At 42.4% G+C, this 21,573-nt stretch overlaps 1 protein-coding gene across 1 annotated transcript; it reads right to left on the bottom strand.

Annotated features, from left to right (window-relative positions):
- Positions 1-4,507: 4,507 nt before the first annotated feature.
- slc38a2 (solute carrier family 38 member 2) lies at positions 4,508-21,502 on the bottom strand. The gene is made up of 16 exons (XM_083651603.1): positions 21,194-21,502; positions 19,463-19,591; positions 18,099-18,180; positions 17,685-17,803; positions 15,648-15,721; positions 15,410-15,502; positions 15,019-15,094; positions 13,568-13,650; positions 13,195-13,253; positions 11,564-11,725; positions 10,690-10,769; positions 10,245-10,345; positions 8,540-8,664; positions 7,304-7,448; positions 7,088-7,185; positions 4,508-6,453 (listed from the first exon to the last, which is right to left on the bottom strand). The coding sequence occupies exons 2-16, from the start codon at positions 19,588-19,590 to the stop codon at positions 6,331-6,333; spliced, it is 1,548 nt and encodes a 515-aa protein (XP_083507729.1). The 5' UTR covers position 19,591; positions 21,194-21,502; the 3' UTR covers positions 4,508-6,330.
- Between the last annotated feature and the right edge of the window lie 71 nt (positions 21,503-21,573).

Genomic DNA, 21,573 nt, shown 5'->3' with positions numbered 1-21,573 from the left:
AAAGTTATAAAACTAGAAGGTAAAACCAAATAGAGCCATACTAGCAGGTTATTGGCTCCCTACAGCCAGTATGTCTAGGAAGTGTACCGTAAATTCCGGACTATAAGCCGCACCGGTGTATAAGCCGCACCTGCAAAGTTGACTATTTTTTTCTTATATAAGCCGCACCGGACTATAAGCCGCGGGTGTTTTAATGGTATTTTTTTTTTTTTTTTTTTTTTTTTTAATTGTGTTTTAATGTTTAATTACCATATGTAAGGAGGGTTCAAGGGAGATGGCTGTTTGAGGAAGCTCCCATTTATTAACATTTCAACAAAACAACATAACACAACACCACCTGTGTTGTTTTTTACAGTGCACACAGTGTCATACAGTGTCATACAGTGTGGTGAAAAGAGGGCAAGAGAGGAAATTAAAACTTATTATAGTTATATAGGATTTATAGTTAGAAAGAGTGCTAAAAAAGAGAGATTTTTTTTTTTTTTTTTTTGAAAAAATCCATAGATAAGCCGCACCGTTATATAAGCCGCAGGGGCCAAAAAAGGCCAAAAAACGGGAAAAAAGGTGCGGCTTATAGTCCGGAATTTACGGTAATTAGTTATTACAGTACTGATTACTCCTTTAAAAAGTAATAACATTACTTTACCTATTACTTGGTATCATTGGCTGTATCTTGGTATAAGTAATTCATGTTACTCGTTACAATAATATATATATATATATACAGAAAAGTGATGTACAACCTGTTTAGCCAGCTCCTTTTAGAACTGAATCCACTTCATTGGAACAATAACCTTACAGGAGTCAACAATCAGCCAAATAGCATAATTTTTTACTTGCCTTTACGGCAAAAAACTAATCACATTCTGGCAACGCAGTAGTCTCATGATATAGCCAGACCTATCTCCACATTTTGTTTTATCGCGGTGCCAGCGCTGGAGAAATTATTGAAGTTACTTGGATTACTAACTAATATAATTACTTTTTGGAAATTGTAATCCCTTACATTACTAGTTAGACTTACTGGGGAAAGTAATAAAATTAAAGTAACTAAGTTGCTGCCCAACACATTCAAGCCTCTCTCTCTTTTTAATTGTGAGCATCTGTAAAGCCTGCTAGTTTTCATAAAACCTCTGTGTTGTAACAGTAATTGCTTGATCTGTGTCTCAAACTATGACGCGTTGGGTAATTTGAGGGAATTTTCATGTTTAAGGAGGTGTGGGAACTCTGACTTGTTGAAAACAGCCAATTTCTTATCAGTCTGAAAGTATTGGCAATGAGGTTTACTATACATTTGTATTATATAGATTTCAGATGGTTGAACTGTATTTGACAGATAAAAATGAGCTGTGGTTGTCCCCACTCTGCCCAGCAGGTGGCAGTGTTGTCCAGTAAAGCTCTTGAGTTTTCCTGCGCAGTCAGCATGTGTTCCACCTACATGAGGATTCACACTCATGTTCAGTGACTCCGGACTCACACTCAGGTAATGGGCCTTTTTCACCACCAGCTATTTTGTGTCTAAAAGGCAGCGAGTAACACAGGTGCAAGCAAAACATAATGAGGGTTTCCATCTTCCTATCCATTTAAGTGTTCCAGTCCTTCGTTAATGTTTTGCTTGCACCTGTGTTACTTGCTGCCTTTTATACACAAAATGGCTGAGGTGAAAAAGGCGAATAAATGGGGCCTCGACTCAAACTCTTCTTTGGTGACCCGGACTCGAACACTAGGAACTCAAGACTCAACTCGGACTCAAGATACTTGACTACAACACTGGTATGAATACAGATGATTTGATCGGCTATATACTGTGTTTTTGCTGAACTTCTGCTAGGCTACATTTATGCTTCAGTAACACCCCCCCTCCCCCCCTCAATTTCCACTTACAGTTGGAGTTGGAACTTGAAGTTTAGGTTGAAGTCATTGTTATCTTTTTCTTTTCTTTTTACCACAGATTTTATGTTATACTAGTTTGGAAAGTCGGTACCACTACTCTGGTAAAATTCCATAAAATGATGTAATGGCTTTAGAAGCTTCTGATAGGCTAATTGGGGTAACCCTTTATTTTACAGGTACCCTAGTTACATATGAACTATTTGTAATTACACATGAACACCAAATGTAATTACACAGTAATTACCAATAGTTATAAATGATGTTCATATGTAGTTACATTGTAACAGACCTGTAAAATGGAGTGAGTCTGTTCAACTGTAGTTCATATGTAGTTAGATTGTAACAGACCTGTAAAGTGGAGTGAGTCTGTTCAACTGTAGTTCATATGTAGTTACATGGTAACAGACCTGTAAAGTGGAGTGAGTCTATTCAACTGTAGTTCATATGTAGTTACATTTTAACGGACCTGTAAAGTGGAGTGAGTCTATTCAACTGTAGTTCATATGTAGTTACATGGTACCGGACCTGTAAAGTGGAGTGAGTCTATTTAACTGTAGTTCATATGTAGTTACATGGTACCGGACCTGTAAAGTGGAGTGAGTCTATTTAACTGTAGTTCATATGTAGTTACATCAAGGTTCAAGGTTACTTTATTTTGTCTCCCAAGGGAGAAATTTGTCTTGGACACGGACCAGCAGCAAACATACACAGTACAGTGCACTACAAACATTAACAATGTGGCACACAGTGACACGTAAATCCCGTCACTCACCGACGTAATAAATAAGACACCTTAACTCCACCTCAGAGCCTTCTACCCCTCTGTCTGCCTTCCGCAAGGAGTCCATTGAGGAGTGTAATTGACAGAGGGACAAAAGAATACTTGTACCTATTATATTTCCACTTGTGGACCCCATACCTCCTGCCTACCGGACATGTAAAGAAGCTCTGGCCTGGGACAGAGATTGCTAAAAGCCAGTGGTGGATTCGAACCACTGAACTTCAGATTGCAAAGCAGGCTGCTTTAAACACTCAGCCACGAGGGCTTTCCAACTTTCTTAGTGGAGTTTGGGAGGATAACTGTATGTCAGTCAGATGTAGTTGTCACTTCCTAGCTTTCTTATTATAAGCATAGACTTGGGGGAAAATGTTGATACTTTGTTAGTTGTAGCTTGAAAGACAGGCAATGTTGATTAATGTGAATGCATTTCTGCAGTGTGACTGTGCCAGCCCCCTCCCCCCCCCCCCATGAGCTGTAAATGGCTCATGGGACTATTTACACCACAACATTATTAGAATGTACTTTTTTTTATTTAAAATCTTATATAACTAAATGTTTCTAGAGCACAGTGCATACAATTTATTTAGCAAATAGGGGGGAGTTCCCCCCTTATGCGGATTAGGGGATTTATAGACTTTGGGGAGAGATGATCCGGGGGTCTGGTGACCAAAGGGGTCTTTGAGGGGCTTCGACTGGGTCCCCAACAAATTGAGAAATTGGGAAATTGATGGGGAAATGACTCATTTACAATAAGCTAACTAGGCTATTTTGATTATAGTTTCACTGTTACCTCTATACCTACAATACTTTTATTAGAATTTTTGTATGGGAATTCTGGACAAAATCATACCTACAACTAAATAAAGTATCAATATTTTCCCCCCAAGTCTCTGTGTATAATAATAAAGCTATGAAGTGACAGCAACTACATCTGACTGACATACAGTTATCCTCTTAAACTCCACCATGAGATTTGGAAAGGCCTCGTGACTGAATGGTTAAAGCCGCCTGCTTTGCAATCAGAAGTTCAGTGGCTCGAATCCACCACTGGGTTTTAGCAATCTCTGTCCCAGCCGGGAGCTTATTTACAGGTCCAGGTCTGGTACCATGTAACTACATATGAACTACAGTTGAACAGACTCACTCCACTTTACAGGTCCGGTACCATGTAACTACATATGAACTACAGTTGAACGGTCTCACTCCACTTTACAGGTCTGTTACAATGTAACTATGAACTACAGTTGAACAGACTCACTCCATTTTACAGGTCTGTTAATCTAACTACATATGAACTACAGTTGAACAGACTCACTCCATTTTACAGGTCTGTTACAATGTAACTACATATGAACGTAATTTAGAACTATTGGTAATTACTGTGTAATTACATTTGGTGTTCATGTGTAATTACAAATAGTTCATATGTAACTAGGGTACCTGTAAAATAAAGGGTTACCATAATGGGCATAATTTGAGTCAATTGGAGGTGTACCTGTGGTGCATTAGGTCAGGGTTCAAGTTTAGGTTTTTCACAAGTAATGATCTGGTACCTAGTTGGTTGAGACAGTTTTGTTTCATAATATACTCATTATTGTATCTATCTAATTGTGGTAATAAGACAGCATAGATGGTTTTCTTTAATAGCCACCACCGTATACAGTACTAATGCAGGACAGATGGTTTCAGTATTTGTTCATAATGAAATTCAAAATGTCTGCTATTGGTCCCCAGACAGTCACAGAAGTCATCATTTGTTTTAACGTCTTCCAGTTGTCATAAATCTGAAATGCCCAAGGAAACTGCAGGACACAAACATACAAGATACCTTGCTCAGAGATGATATTTGATTTTAATTGCACAATAATTACAGGATATACATATTGTTTCATTGAAACAAGAGTGTAACACTGTTGGGCGACGCCCTCTTTGCTCCTGAGGTCATGAGATGGCTGACATACTCTCCAACCAACATGTGCATAATAACATTTTGTCGATGCCGGTCACGTCCAGGTGTGTCAGACGAACGCTCCAAGCTCCGTAGTATCGGGGTAAAATCAATAACAGACAGAAATTCACCAGCTTTTGTTTTTTTACAGCTCCAAATGCGTCAACTTGCAAAAAAAAGAGGTCAAAACAAAAACAAAGCATATATACAACAGATATATACATATATGTACATACAATATTATATAAATATAGTAAAATAGATTAAATTACATTGATTTCACGGCCTTCCATAAATAGTCGCTGGACAAGAACAGTTTGGATAATGTGTTAAGTTAGTGTTGGAAGCACAGTGCACCGTCACAGGACAGGCTGTGTCCCGGCAGGATCGAGGCTCGTCCCACTCCCAGCAGGATCGAGGCTCGTCCCGCCAGGCACTCAAGTTCTTGGTGGAACATTTATAAAGCACAAAACTGCGCAAAAAACACTCAAATTGTGACAGACTCTCCTAAGCTTTTCTTGGTCGACATGTTTGGTTGTGTGCGGCCTCTGTGTTAAAAGAGTTTTTTTTGTGTGTGTGTGTGTTGTTTTTCTTTTTGCAAGTTTAACAGGTACATTACAACCACTGCATGTGGTCAAATTCAAAGTATTCTCCCATAAAGAAAAGACATGGAACATACTGCCCCTCCTGGCCTCTAAACAGTAGTGTCGTCGCTGCACGACGATGATCCAACGAGATCTTCAGTAGGTTATAAAGAGTAAATACAGTTTTTTTAAAGAGTCCTCTCATGAGATGTTCTGCAGCTCCCAGTGTCGGGTTCGAGAAGGCAGGTTTGTCCACTTACACTATAAGTTTAACAAGTAAAGCTGACACTATAAGCAAGGTCACAGAGCCTTGTTTACGAATACTGAATAGGCGATCTAGTCGTCGGTCTAGTCAGCCCGGCCCGTGAAACTGACCGTCTTTTTCACGAGTGTGCTGAACAGTAAGTGCTTTTTCAATATACAAAGACGTTTTACAAATACAGGTTGTTTTTTGGCAAAGTAAAAAAATAAAATAAAACAGAAAGAAAAATGTTGGAAGGAACTTAATTGTCCTTGAGGAGAATCTACTTTTCAAGTCTGCTGCCTCTATTAAGTTGATTTTTTTTTCCTTCTTCCAGGAGGTTCAAGTTTGCGTACGGAGTTTTCTCAAGACTGGATATTATTTGTTGCTGCTGCAGCCACACACACACACACGCGCGCGCGCGCACACACACCGTACCTGAGTGAGTGTAAGCTGCAGTTTTCGAACTCTACGACTAACTTGTCCCTGTTTGAGGCACCTTCAAATGTTTGTTTTTCAGCTGTACCATAACTACAAAAAACGTAAAAAAAGAAGAAGAGCAAAACAGACAACAAAAAAGTAACGATAAAAAGAGCAAAAACCGACAACAACAAAGGTAACGATAAAAAGAGCAAAAAGAAGTAGAATACCATCTTTGTGGCCTAACAGCATACTGTACAAAGTTCAGATACATTCTCTTGGAATGGCATGGTCTGTCGCTCAGGGGTCAAAGCCGAGCATCAAGTGTAAGTTTTTTGTGTGTTTCTTCGTTTACAGTCTTTGTTGGTTGCGAGGCGGTAGAGTTCCGATGCCCCCGTCCCCCCGGCAGCCTAGTGCCCGTCGGCGTGGCTGTCCTGATTGGCCGCACTGGCGTTGTGGCAGCCTAGTGCCCGTTGGCGTGGCTGTCCTGTGGCTTGGCCGTGGTGGCGTTGTGGACCCAGTCGAGGGTGATGAGGGTCAAGCTGCCAATCATCACGATGAAGCCGCAGATGAGGAAGAGGGTGGCCTGGAGGGGAGGAAAATACACATTTAGTTTATGCATTAAAAATTTAAATGAAAAAGAATACATTTTGGATTTCTTTGGCGAGCTACTTATTGATGGCCCGAGAACTACCGATCACGATCTAGCTATTGGGCACCCGTGAAACACCTCCTCTGGTGGCCATGTTGAGGTCCACAGCTTTTGGTCAATAATGGTTTCTAAACTAAAGACTTGGGGCGGTTAATTAGTCTGTTTATGACTGAACATCATTTCATCACTGATCCAACTGATTGATTTTATTATTATGATTAGATGTCAGCTTGTTGATAAAACGGGTTCTGTTTGGTTCTATCTAATATCCTGTGTTGTGTAGGATAGACCGGTTCTGTCCGGTTCTATCTAATATCCTGTGTCGTGTAGGATAGACCGGTTCTGTCCGGTTCTATCTAATATCCTGTGTCGTGTAGGATAGCGTGGATTTGCCTGGCAGCCAATTCAAAGAGCAGAGTATGAAAATTCCCTGCATTATCTACTTCACTCAAGCCCTTACAGGTACCTATACCTGTACCTATACCTTACAGGTACCTACAGTATACCTGTATGAATGTAAAATGACATTGAAAGCACTGTGGGCATCACACAGTAACTGAGTCCTTACCCCGATCTTTTGCACTGATCTCATGGACTCCTTCTTGACCAGTTTGATGTAGAAAGCGGAGGGCAGGATGAAGATGAGCATGGCAGCAGCAGAGGCACCTGAACCAGGAGAGAGGTTGTATTTTAGTCACCAATATGACCTGTGTCTGTGACACTTTTTAATTACGTTTTTTCCTCAATCCTCTACTACTCGACGCTACACACACAGACGACTCACCGATGAAGCCGAAGATGTCTCTGATGGTGGGGACGAAGATGACCAGAGCGTTGGTGCAGGCCAGCAGAACCACAGTGATGATGGTGTGACGGATCCAGCTGAACTCCTTAGAGGCACACAGGAGCTGGTTGACCGAGGTACGGATCTACAGAGAAAGAGAGAGAGAGGGTTAGGACCATAGACTGTATACAAATATGGACTTGAAATTATCGATTGAGACCATAAACTCATTAGGAAAGTGTTTACTGAGGTAATCAAGTGAGAAGTAGGGTCATTAGAGTTACATACATGTAGGGATAATCAACGACTAGGTGTGCATTATACGATTTTAACGCACGACGTGGAGGCGACATGCATTAAAGTCGTAGAATGCACACCTAGGAGTTTATTATCCCGCTTATACCATGGTCATTTGACAACAATATAAAATAAAAAGCATTTGCGAATTTTTGGTACAAGTAGTAGTATCAAAATCTAACGTTTTTCACAAGCCATAACTCTGTTTAGCTAGCAACACTTGCGAAACCGACTAATACCTGGAACAAGCATTAGCATCCCGCATGCTTCTTATGCAATGGAAACGTTGTTTGCTGTTCCAGTAAATAGGATGAACCTTGGATATGAGCCGGTGTGGTGCAGGGAAGCTTAGTCCAATCAGCTCATAGGAGCTGAGGTAGCGAGTTGAACAAACGTTTACTGTTTGCTGTGCAGGTTGGGGGCGGATGAATTTACAACATGTGATTAGACTTGAGTCAGACTACGTGTGCATTATACGGTTTTAATGGACACCTGCCGGCCAATCAGAAGCGAGTATTCACCCAGACCATGGCATAAATATATATATATATAAAATCATCCCCGTGCAGTTGTCATGAATGGGGGAATTCGCTATAGAGACCAAAAAACGTTTTTTTTCTTGTGGTACAGTCGGGCATTTTAACATGGGGGTCTATGAGGATTGACTCCCTTTTGGAGCCAGCCTCAAGTGGCCATTCGAGGAACTGCAGTTTTGGTGCTTCCACGTTGGCTTAATTTTTCCGCCACGGAGGTTGCCGCTTGGTTTGGACCAGCTGATATATGTTTTTCTTTCTTTGTTTTTTCCTCCTTGGCCCTTGCTTCTCATTTTGCTTACATATTAAGAATTTTAAACATTTCACTGGGTTCTTCGGCCCCGTCGTCCACTGAGGTTTAACTCAACCAATCAGATGTGAGCTTCTCTTGTGTCATGTGACTTACGGGGAACAGCACCACGGGTACGGTGAGGGTGACGGCGGTCAGCACAGCCAGGCGCACGATCAGCAGGATCACGTCGAACTTGTACACTTTGGAGTAAGTGTGCAGCAGCTCAGGCTCCACATGCACTGTAGAGAGAGAGAGAGAGAGAGAGAGACCTTCAGAACAACAGCACACAGCTACTGCAGATTCAGCAGGATTACAAAATTATTTGATCGGATCCGAGTCAAATTTCACAAATGCCGATTGTTTTATTATATCGCATGGTGCCGACTTAAACTCCTCTTTTACCGGGTTTACAGCATCAGCACATTTCAGACAGCATCAGGCGATCGCAGAAAAGCAGACCACTCAAAAAAGAGCGAAGAAGCACAACCAAAATGTTGAGCTAATGCTCTAGTCTACAATATTCACGTATTTAATTTGGGCACACGCCCTTTTCGGCAAGAAAGTAAAGGCTGTCATCAGTGTGAATGAAACAACACTTAGAGAAATGCTCTTGCGTTTTGTGGTGTGCAAATTCACCTCATGAAGTTAATCTGCTTTTCTGTGAATGGAAGCCTGTATAACATTATCTGACGTGTCCAAACGCTTCAGTGTTTCCTAGCGTGTGAAATGTTTCGTATGCAGTCATTTCCCCCCAGATTTTGTATGTGCCACCTCACTGTGTTTCGGAGTACTTTCACTGGATTTTGGCTGTTTTTTGCTTAAGCGTTTCCTCATACACGAATCCCACTGTTGCAGCATGCTTCTTTCCCACGCGGTTGACGAAAAGCCACCTGCAAATACTCCCATAAACTTTCCGCCACTCACCATCTGTCCTAAGGTGTCAAACCCCACCCATCTGCTCCTCCAAGTGCGCTAAAACAAACGCTTGATGCATGCATTTCCATGCACGACTTGATTCAAAGTGAAACTATACATAATTTCTACACTGTCCCACCCCCTACACATTTGACTTGGCATGGGGTTTTTGCCCGGTCACGGTGGATGAGGAAGTCTCTGCTCGCTGCCCTGGCCTTGCACAAGTGTTTAGACGTTCCAGGAAGTGTTGTGCACACACCGATGTTCCTGCCATGACAAACAGGCACACTGGCACTGGCACCAGCTGCACAGGGGAGTGTCTATTCACACTCTTGCATAACATCGCGTCAAGAGATTTTGTCCCACGTCTCCTGGGCTCACTGATATCCTCTGTTTAGTTTGGACCCCGCCTCCAAATGACTTCCTCCACGCTTTGTGTTTTGTCTGCTCTGGAATGTCCCAATGTAACCTGCACCCTTTGGTTCCCTGTTCCTTATCTGCCTCTACGCAGCCTCGCTCGCTGTGAAGTCGTCTGTGCACATCTACAGTCTGCCCCGTGTGCTAATGCATCTAATGCAAATCTACATGCATCTCTTCAAAACTCATCGCCGGTTCATAAGAATTCTCGATTTACACTCAGAAGAAACTTGAATGGGCGTTGTGAGCAATATACTTCTATCAGCTTTTAGTCTTTCTTTTCCAAATGTCTTATCTTTATCTGGGATGTTTTTTGTTATATATTTTGGTAAACCGTTGGTTGGCAATCAATGAATTGAAGCTTATTATTGTACTATTGCGGTCATTGTGAGTTGCTCTCAATTAGAGCATCAGCGAAATGCCGATGAGAGTCCAACAAAAAAAATGACACGTCATCAAATCCCAGGTTTTCGGGGGAGAAACTCACCGTTGAAAGTCAAATATCCGAAGAGAGCAGCCAGCAGGTACATGATGAACATGGCCAGGAAGGAGACGTTGGCCACGCCCTGCATCTTCTTATGGGAACGGCTGTGGGGGGGAGAGGGGGGGAGGGGGTTAATTTAGACACAACAGCAGAATAATCTTTGCTCTTTCGTATGAGTGAACTAAGTTCTCTATCTAAGAGTAGTAACGTGCAGTCCCATTCCTAAAAAACACACTTGAGAATGGTGATAAGGAAAGCACCTGTGCACATGTGTGTGTGTGCACGTGTGCGTACGTGCATGTGCATGTGTGTGTGTGTGTGTGTGAGTGTGTGTGTGCACGTGCGTGCATGTGTGTGTGCGTACGTGCATGTGTGTGTGTGTGTGTGTGTGTGTGTGTGTGTGTGTGTGTGTGTGTGTGTGCACGTGCGTGCGTGTGTAAAGACTCACTCTTTCAGTTCCTCGTACATGGGCAGGATGGCGGGGTGACAGACAAATGCGAAGGTCAGGATGGGAACGGCATAGACGGTCTGAAACAAAACAAGCCACAGTGTTCACACAACCTGTCTGTCTGTCTGTCTGTGTGTCTGTCTGTCTGTCTGTCCGTGTGTCTGTCTGTCTGTCTGTCTGTCTGTCTGTCTGTCTGTCTGTTTGTTCACTCCCAGACAAGCTGGGACCCATCACAAAGGCTCGTACTGTCGCTGAGATCAGTCTCATACTGTCACAGCTCCACAAGCTCACTCCACTAACAAACATTGGCGTCTTGCCTGGGAAATGATGGAGGGCACTTTGTTAAAGGACCCAGATGCTTTTGGTTGACAGTTCTACAGACAAAATCATCTTTTTGTCACATTGATCAATTACAAAAGACAGTGATAAATCTATTACTGTGAAAACAACCCAGGAGTTTAAATCCAGTTTGGGGGAAAAGTGCCACCCCTAAAAGAACACATAGTCCTCTGTATTATAGAGATTTTGGGTCACATTGATAACTTAGAAAAGTGTCATTGCAAAGAGAAATAGCCACTTTGGAAAAAATGTCAAATGACTTGACGGTACAAAATGAAGACTGTTACTTTTTCAAATTAGAAAGTGCTTAGAAATGTAGTTTGAGCTTCATGACGGAGTACATTTATTATCTCAGTCTCGTATGAAGTTTCACTTTCACTATTACTATTTCGATGTATGCCACCGTTTCTGTGACATGAAATCAGTGCATTTTCCAGTAACCTTTAAATTTTACCGATGTTCAACAATTATTTTTTAGAACAAACTCTTCAATTCACTGGATTTTTTCCCCCCAAGTTTTTGTTGAGCTGTTTACCTGAGAGTTGAAGACAAAGTATTTGGGCGTGCAGACGTCGCTGTAGTCCACCGCCGTGCTGCTGTTGACGTGGGCTGCGGTGGCGTTCACCACTTTGCTGAGGGTCTCGTTCAGAGAGTCCCAGTCCAGAGGACATGGGATCTGGAACTTCTTGTAGATCACCTGGAGGACCCAGATTAGGATTTTCTTTTGGTTATTAGATTCTCGAGCAGGTGAGAGATGGCTATTTCAGGCTTCCCATTTTGCAGCCTGAATGAATACATTTTTGCCTCTTTTGGATTTCCTTTTTGTTAGAATCTAATAATTCAACAAAATACAGTAGAGACAGAGGAAATGTGGGTGGGAAAGACATGTTTTGAGAGATGAATGTATTTTGTGAGTCATATTAAAATGCATATTTTATTCCATGTGAGCTTTTGTTTCATCCATTTCTGGGACTTGAAGTGTTTACAAATCTAGTTTGAGCTTAATGAGTCCATCTGTTATTCTCCGTCAAGTGGGATGACAAATTCCACATTCACTTTACTTGTTGGATTAATTTGACCCCAAATAGACCTACTGTACTCTCCAGTAAACATGCTGTGTAACGTGTGAAACTGTGTACACAGTAACAGTCGCAAATAACGCCTATGCTTTTGTAACATTGTTTGGTTGCAGTAACAGAACACGTCACTGGGTGGTGCTTCTTGTTTATTCTGAGACTGTAACAGCAGCCAGTTGATTCAGTGTCTGTCTGTCTAGTCTAGTCTGTCTAATGATGCGTAGCCTGTCTCTTCACTAACCAGGAATGCAAACTAGTCACCTTTAGGTGACAGGCACCTTTTTCATACCAAAATAAGACACTTAAGTGAAGGATTTCTGAGTGGTTTTATGTCTGCGCTGGTATCTGTCACCTTTTTCACTCTCCATGAGTTTGCATCCCTGAAGTACAACTTATGTTAAACTATATGGCTCTACGTGTCTGTTGAGAGATGATTGCCGTAGAGACCAGGCATTGGATGGTTGACAAGTATAGCTGAATACAGTGGTACGGGTGTGAAATCCAGTGTTGGGCAAGTTACTGGAAATTAGTTACAGTTACTAAGTTACTGCCCTTAAAAAGTAATTGAATTACTAACTAATAAGAGTAATTAGTTACTAGGGAAAGTAACTTTTTGTATTATTACACACATTATTTTAGTGTTGCTGTGTAAACGGGATAATCCTCTGAAGTTGTCCACTATGTTCACATCCTAAAGTAACTAGTACATTTACATTTCAGTAATTGTAATTGAGTTATTACATTTGAACAAGTAATTAGTTACTAGTTACTGCAAAAAGTAGTGGAATAGTTACTCCCCAACATTGGTGAAATCCCAAAACTGACGTCATCTGTATTGGACACCTTATACACCTAACGCGTTACAATGGGAAGCTGGAGCTTTCATGGGAAAAACTGAGATTTGTTTCCTGACTTGGGCCTGCTGTTCGCCATGGAAACACCGAGACGGAAACACACAACACGAGGAGTGTGTGTGTGTGTGTGTGCGTGCGTGTGTGTGTGTGTGTGTGCGTGTGTGTGCTTGTGTGTGTGTGTGTGTGTGTGTGTGTGCGCGTGCGTGCGTGTGTGCAATGAGGAAGGGTTTACTCACCACAATCAGGAAAAAGACCATGCAGAGCAGGGAGAAGCCACTGGTGTAACCCAGGTAACCTGCGACAAAAAAAACAACAACAAACGTTACGACCCAAAATGTTCAAACGTGAGCGGCCTGCGTTTACGAGGGCGCTTTTATTTTGAAGCTCTGGAATGTACTTTCTTTTTTCCCCAAGAGGTTTTGTGACTTCACGGCCAGCGAGGTGCGAGTGTTTCAAGATTTACAACTCTTACACACATGCAAGTGCGTCACGGCCCTACCCCTCTGCCCCACCCCCACTGTGCAAGTATTTACACAAGCATCGGATTTCACAACACACGCACACACACACACACACACACGCACACACACACACACACACACAGCTTACCTAGGTTCCTGAGGAGTGAGAGCGGCAGGATAATGACAACAGACACGATCAGCACCAGATAATCTCCATTAGAGTACCATTCACTGAAACACAGTAAGACGCAAGAATGTCAGTGATGCTAATAATAACAACAACAACAACAATAATAATGATAATAATAGTAGTAGGCTAATGATAAATGCAAAGTCTGTATCAACATGTATGAATAGCTTTTCCTTTATCTGATAATCACTCAACATTATATTCATCACAATTCTTTTTTCTTTCTTTTTTGCAATTTTTCATCTTTGCAATCCATCGATCTCTCTGTCTAGTTTGGGATTTTGTTTTGGCTTTGATAGTTTTAGTTTAGTTTTGGTTTATAAATCTCTGCACAAAATGCATATTTTTTTATTTTTGGCTTATTAGCTGTAGACAAGATCGTTTTTGTGTACATTTCAGTTGACCACAATGCCTTTTAGTTTTATTTTAGAATAATAACCTCAGCCTGTATGAATCCATCTATCCCAAACTGTTCAAGTAATACCACACAGCGGCTTCGAGGGCCAAAGCCACATCACTATGTTTGTAACAGTGAGGTCATGGTGCGGTCTGTCCCGACGCAGCACCACTCCTCCTCAAAGGACTCTTTGAACACCCCTCCCCCCCCCCCCCCCTCATCCCCCAGCATCCCTCGTCTCCTCCACCAGAGGGACAAAGACGTCGCTTCACCTTCTCCGACACTCGGCACTCGAAAATCAAGCGGTGGTTATTTTGCCCGATGTGGCACTTCACCTCGACTAACTCTGCCAGACTCTCTCTCTCTGTCTTTTTTCCACACCTCCGTTTCTAAACTGGATTTGTTGGGTAAAGTCATTTTGACTGTTACACCCTGACCCAATCAGTCCTATATCTCTTCAGTTTGAAGTTAGATTGATTTCTGGACCTGACAAACATCCTCTGAAGTCGAGTCTCTATCTCGGGTTAGTTCTGCCATCAAGGCTAAAACAACAGAACCGTCTAATGGATCAACACCAAAATCAATTCCTTGGCCTGAAGCCGATCTGTCGACCAGGTTTCATGGAAATCTGTATGTTTTTGATGCATCACTCAGATTACTCTGGTCAGTGTCCAGCAGTGTACTGTAAGTCATTGCTTTACTTTCAATGGTAACTATAGTTATGTTACAAAATGACTCGTTCAAAGTAAGGACTTGGTTCAAAAACATGTCGTAGCAACATGACTTGTGCTGCCAAGTGTGCTGTCATCATTGCAAGAATAACCCTACGAGTTACCACAAAAAAGTAATCCGAGTACTCTGACGCCCAACACTGGTGCTGATGCACCCTGGTAATAATAATATCACTCTATAGCTGGAGATATGTGAACATGATATAACGTGAATAACAAACAACAACTGTTTTTTTTCCTCAGCTCAGACCAGAAGCCAAACAAAGATGGTGGTCACTTACTCCTGGCTTCCCGGGAGAAAGGCCTGGATGACGATGGGCAGCTCGTACTTGACGATGTAGAGGTAGCTTGACATGGCTGCAAAAGACAAAACAAGTCAGTCGGCTATATTGAAACCTCTGTCTGTCTATTTGACTTTCTCTTCTGGGTGAGAAGAGCTGCAGGACAGAAATAGTGAGGTGACAGTCTAATATTTGGTGAGTTATTCCGAGGCGGAAAAAAGTTTCAACACAACTCATGGTTTTACTGGAAACTATGTTCTCCAGTTTAGACACAGAGGGACGTTCTTCAGCTCGAGGAATAAACACCACAAATTTAGAAAGGCATTTTCTTGCCGTTTCCTCTTGTGTCTCCCGCTCGATCTGAAACTAAGTGATTGTGGGGTTTCCTCACCTCCGATGTTCTGCATGGTGATGGAGATGGAGGCGGCCAGTTTCCCCGGCATCCCGAAGGCTTTGTACCCGAGCTGCTCGTAAACCAGCGACCCTTTAGAAGCAGAGAGATCACAGCTTAGAATGACACCTTCACACAGACACACCTGGGAAGAGACCTGGAATCTGAACGTCTCCAGCTAAGCAGCGGCGGATGGACCCGCTCTGCTTTCATAGTAATAGTTCATCATTTGACTCACGTCCTTCATTGGCCGTCTTCAGCAGCAGGTGGACAGAGTATAAGGAGAAGATGGCGACGGCCACGAGGAGAATCCTGCGGAGAGACGACGGCGAGGTTTAGCGACACGATGACATCCAAAAAACCACTGAAAATGTGAGTAATGCGAGGGGAGAGCCCACGTCCACACTGTAAAACCCTGGTTTCTGTTGCGTTCGGAGACGAGCTACATGAACACCTGTTAGAACCTGTTTTATTTGTCATTGCACTTCTATTTAACTCCAGCTTTGGGTTATCAAGTGTTTTTATTCTTTCTACTTATTTGATTTTTGCTATCCACCTTATTTTTGAATGCCCCGCTGTCAAATGATTATGGGTGCAAGGTCTAGAACGTGACTGACCTTCCACAATATAGCAGCTGGTTGTTTGACGTTACTTGTTGGCAGAGGGTCAAACACTGTTAATAATAACTAATAATTATTATTATTATTTACCCTAGTGGAAATAGCATTGAATGAAGCTGTGTCTCTTCCCCGGCTCTTTGTGCTTTGTGGAAGTGGAGGGGAGGTCTAGTCTGTACTGGACAACACCAAGATGGCGGCAGGTATTTGGAGAACAGGTGGTTTTTAGGGCAGCGTGAGAACCGAAAACTGGTTTGGTTTGTGTCCGAAAAACTTCAGGAACAAGTTTTTGGAAAAAGGAAGCCTGCAGGCCAGCGCCTCCAACGCATACAGTACACACTCCCAAGCTTTAACCTTTGAAATGGGGTTGCTGGATAAATATCTGCTTTGGGCAACAACCTTTTAGGGGAAGTCGGTTTGTTCACTGTATAGTAGATCTTTAATACCTGAACAAACTGACGAGATTATCAGCGTGACCTCACATCCTGTTTGACTCCAGGCATCAGTCTGGGACTTCCTCCCACCCCCAGTGTGATTTCCAGAAATTTGAATGTAACTGGGCCAATCAGGGACCCGCGCCATAGTTGATAACGTAACCGGCCGTAACCAGGCTAGATGATTCCAAACTAAAGCAGGAAAGAGCTATGAAACACTGGCTGTTTAGAACAGACAGAAGAGAAGCTCTATGAACTTGATATAGGTTGAGTCAGTGTCCTCTTATCTCACTTATAGACAGTGTGAGCTGACAGGGGCCCACGCTCAGCTCCACGCTCTCACGTGAGCGTACACATTGGGACACTTGACATAACGCAGCAGGATTACCTGGGATAACCTCTCTCTCCAGATGGTTTTGCTTCAGCATGGATTTTGGAGACAGTAAGCTGATTGGGGATCAGTGCTAAGAGGTGATTTAAAGATGCACCGGACGGCCTACAGGGGGCACTGTTATATATATTTTTGCACCCGGAGTGGACGCTCTTTCTTTCGGACATTTTTTATCTACAGCAAACATGATAGCGAGTACTTCAAGTATTTTCAACTTTTGACCCCGCTGTAATCTGCTGGAACACACACACGCGTAAAGTGAAAGTAACAAAGTAGATTTACTCGAGTACTACACTTTTAAGGTATTTCTAACTTATACGCGAGCATCTCCATTTGATGAGACTTGTGCTTTTAGTGACTTGTGACTTTGCACAATAAGGTTTTGCATCTAAAAATGTAGGAAAAGTTCATAAAATGTGATAAGAATTGAAGACACCCACCCTTTAACAAACCTTTACAGGTCTAATGCAGAGAACGTTTTACACTCTAAAAGATTTTACACTCAAAAGAGAGGCCGTCCTTGAGAGTGAATCCTTTTACTTTGGATGCATAATCACATTTCATGCTTTGATAATTTTACTTTTTTTAAGATTTTGAATGCAAGATCACTTTTCCTGGAGTAACATGCCTTTTAAGTTACAAGGCATCATCGCACGCTCGATTCCTATAGGCTCCCCCTCAGCATCAGTGACATGTCAGCATCAGTGATGTCACTGATGACATCATCAGTGATGTCACTGATGACATCATCACTGAACCATAGCCTCACATAGACACATAGAAAAAGACAAAAGTGAGGTAATACTTGATGAACAATATAATGAGATTCTTACACAAACAGAGCGATGCCCGTGTTGGCCATGGCGTAGGACAGGCCCAGAATGCCGCTGCCCATGATGGCGTTGCCGAGGTTGAAGACGGACATGCCGAAGGAGGCGTTGCCCTGGTGCTGCTGTGGGAGGAGACACGATACGCTCGGTTAGCAACACAGCCACTGCACAAAATGAAATCTCATCAAGTGAAAAATTCTTAAAACAAGGTTAAATTGACCAAAATCAAGAAAAAAGATTAAAACAAGCAAAATGATCTGCCAATGGAAAAGGAAAATGTAGCTATTGCAAGATCATTTCTACTCGATATTGGACTTATTGTTACCAAATTCAAGATATTTTCACTTGATAAGATTTCACTTTTTGCAGTGTATTTAAAGAAAACAACAGTGCCAGGAGGCTGTGATGTGCGCTTACATATTCCGTCTCATACTTCTTCTTGCTCAGCTGGTTTTCAGAGAGGAAGTTCTGGCTCTCTGCATCCATGTCAGGGTATTGGCTTCAAAAAAACACACAGAAACACAATGAGATTCAGAGAGTAGTGATGCACAATGACATCGGCACATCATCGCTCTCGCCCGATAAAAGCTCTCAAATGAAATACCAGCATAATTTCTGCCAATATGCCGAGATATCGTCCAAGGCTAGGATGGATCTTAATTTAGTTTGAAAGAAAATGTTACATAAATAAATAAAAATATGGCATGTTTTACATAACCTTAAGTTGAGGTAGTTTTCTTATTTTGCCCAGTGAATGTGTACATTTTGAAAAGCATTGTATTTACATGTCTGCATCTGACAGTGGGCCATCACGATAAGAGCAGGCATAATAATGTGTTAATTCCACTACAGGAGAGACTTTTGATGTTCTCTGAAATTAGGTGGAGAAAAATACATGCATATCGGTATCTGCAATTGGCCAAAAGAGATGCAAACTATCGGCATATCAGATATCGGCGGGGAAAAAATCCAATATCGTGCATCCCTAACAGAATAGAATTAAGATAAATTCTGAGATTGGTTTAAAAATATCCACACTGAAAACTTTTTTTTCCTGCTCTCCACAAAATTTCAATAAACCTTTATGGCATATTATTACAATACACCAATACTGGTGTTGACAGTAATAGAAGATGCCAAATCATTCAAAACAATAAGCATTTTGCTTTTAGCAGCATGGTACCAGCGTGCGGCGCTGTTCCAAAACGTGTCAACATGTGTTGTTGCCTGGGGAGAATGCACATCCCATAATACAACTGTCCGCATCGCATCCCATAATATAGTATGATGATACTTGGGATGCCATTGCGAACATAGATGCGAACAGGTTAGCTAAAAGCCAGCGAGGGCCCCCACCGTTGCGGTCGGGGTACATTTCGAACTCCCTCCAGGCCTGAAAAATGTTCTAGGGGAAACACTGGTGTGTGTTTGTTTATTTATTTGGATCCCCATTAGTTGTTACCGAGGTAACATCTACTCTTCCTGGGGTCCACCTTAAGAACATAAAAGTATATGCTTTCACATATATGCATACATTACCCCCGCCCCTAAAAAAACAACATTACAGTAAAAAAAACACACAAATATTTCAAACAAATAATGTTTAAATAAACCACACGTGTGTTTGTGTGTGTGTGTGTGTGTGTGTGTGTGTGGGTGTGTGTGCGTGTGTGTGTGTGTGTGCGTGCGTGCGTGCGTGCATGCGTGTGTGTGTGTGTGTGCGTGCATGCGTGCATGCATGTGTGTGTGTGTGTGGGTGGGTGGGTGGGTACACTGTGTACCTGCTGAGGGGGACCTTCTTGGGACAGTCCTGGTAGCTGTACTCGTTGCTGTTGGAGCTGAGGCTGCTGTCTTCATCGGGGGAGATGTTGAAACGGCTCATCTCCGTCTTGGCAGTGGGTTGTTTCATGCTGCAGATCAAAATAAATAAATAAATGTAAATGTAAATAGAGGTAACTCTTATATGGTATGAATTCCTCATGATGTTTTCGAACACTTTAGGTAGGCTAACATATAAACTATAAATTAAGTTAAATTAAATTAAACCACTATTGGCACCATATTCTGCACTATTGCATTCTAGTAGCCTAACTATGCGTTTTCCCTCAAGTGCCTCCTAGTTTAGTGCTTATATCAGTCAGTGAGGTTATTGCACATGAATTGGGCTAAGGGCTTTTAGTCTGCTTTGCTCAGTATGGAGATTGAGGTGCTATCACTGTCACATACTATTGCGAGAAATTGTGAAACTGTTGAGGGAATTAACCATAGGCTTAGTTAAAAGTTACTAGTGTTCCCTAGTCTAAAGCGTTACACAATTTTTCGCATTTCTGCCCCTGCGTCATCCCGCCCCATCCTTATTTCTAGGCAGTGCGCGTTCACGGCTGTTGCGCGGTCACGGATGATGCCCATAGAATAATCAATATTATAGTGAGCGCGCTGCCAGCATGCGCGCCGCCGCGGCTCCTCATGAATCTGATAGTCACGTGACTGGTTTTGGAAGGAGGGGGGGGGGGGGGGGGTTGACTCATCGGCAGCAGAGCGGCAGTGGAAAAATACCAGACCGGCATCCGACAGACACCTCAGCACAGAGTGACAAAAATCCGCAGTGACTTTGCGCCAAATTCCCCTGAAACCGTTTGAAAAGTCAATCAAAACCAACTATGAAATATCCACGTTTGAGCGTCTTTTTACACAGAACATACTTTACCGGCTGGGCAGACCTGAATGGACAGGAACAGACTGTCAATAAGGCAAAGCTGAAGATACTGTAATAATAGGGTAATGATAATAATTAATGTATTTGATCTCACTCCACATGTAGCTTAGAGCCTCTCGGAACCTGAAGGGATCCATTTAATCACATTATTTCCATGGCTGGTTCCAAAGGAAACAATGGCACGTGGTGTTCCTTCTATTATGGGCATGGCTGTGCATTTTGCGCAGAGGGTTCACCCGTTGCGGACGGCGAATTCATAGTTGGCTCAGATTACAGTTATTTTAAACACACACTGTGACTACAGCGTCTTTAAATGAAATGCAGGTGTTCCAGATGTGTGAGGCTCTCAGTGAGTCTATTAAATCTTTGGGAGCGAAAGTCTGTCCTGCCTGACAGCACTGCAGCATCACTGTCAAACACCAGCTCATTATTTATTGATGTGAGCAGCTGACATGCTGTAAAATAACGCTCTGGCCTAATTGAAGGACACATTTGTCTTTGTAAAGAGAGTTCAACAGATCCGATACAGGCAAGATGGGTTTAATGTGTCACTCCAGACAGCTGCCTGGGCGGGCCGAAGGCAACACACCTCATCATAAGATGTAGAATAGTCAGAGGAGGGAAAAATAGACCAACAAATAAATTAGTAATAGTAGGCTACAAAATAAAGACAAATACTACACCAAACGTGTGAACTAAGGAGTTATGTAAGATCTATATCTGCACACAACGCGCCGCCTAGCGTTAAATCCTGTAGGCTGTGACAGACACAGTGAATAGATACCGGTAGTCTTACCTTCGATGATAAGGGAGGATGCCCGTAAAATCCTTTTACAGTAAAAACACAACCGCTGATGTCCAATATGTCTCCAAAAGCCTACTATGGAACAACGAATCCTTCGGGATAAACTCTGGATATTAACAAATACCAATACAAATAATAGATATCCTACCAGACAGTATCAGGTTAAAAACAACCGTTGAACCACTTCAAGTAAAGACACGACAACAATACTCTGAGGAGAAAGAAAACACGAGCAACGCGTAAAAACGTAAATAACCGGTGTTAATTTAAAAGAAATTCCCAGAGATGATGCTGTGTGCGCTTGTCGTAGAATGTTCTGCTGGAGGAGGGGTGGGACTGCTGCTTTATATGGTCACAGCGTTGCATCAGCC

The sequence above is a fragment of the Poromitra crassiceps genome (genome assembly GCF_964638095.1).
Source record: "Poromitra crassiceps genome assembly, chromosome: 2".
NCBI classification, from domain to species: Eukaryota; Metazoa; Chordata; class Actinopteri; order Beryciformes; family Melamphaidae; genus Poromitra; species Poromitra crassiceps.
Note: the sequence above shows the minus strand (reverse complement) of the source record. Positions and strands in the feature narration are given on the sequence as shown.

Coding starts and splice junctions, on each gene's coding strand:
- slc38a2 (XM_083651603.1), bottom strand. CDS start 19,590: ATGAAACAACCCACTGCCAAGACGGAGATGAGCCGTTTCAACATCTCC. Junction 15,095..15,409: donor CACCATGCAGAACATCGGAG/GTGAGGAAACCC, acceptor TGTCTTTTGCAG/CCATGTCAAGCTACCTCTAC. Junction 7,186..7,303: donor AGACATCTTCGGCTTCATCG/GTGAGTCGTCTG, acceptor CTCCTGGTTCAG/GTGCCTCTGCTGCTGCCATG.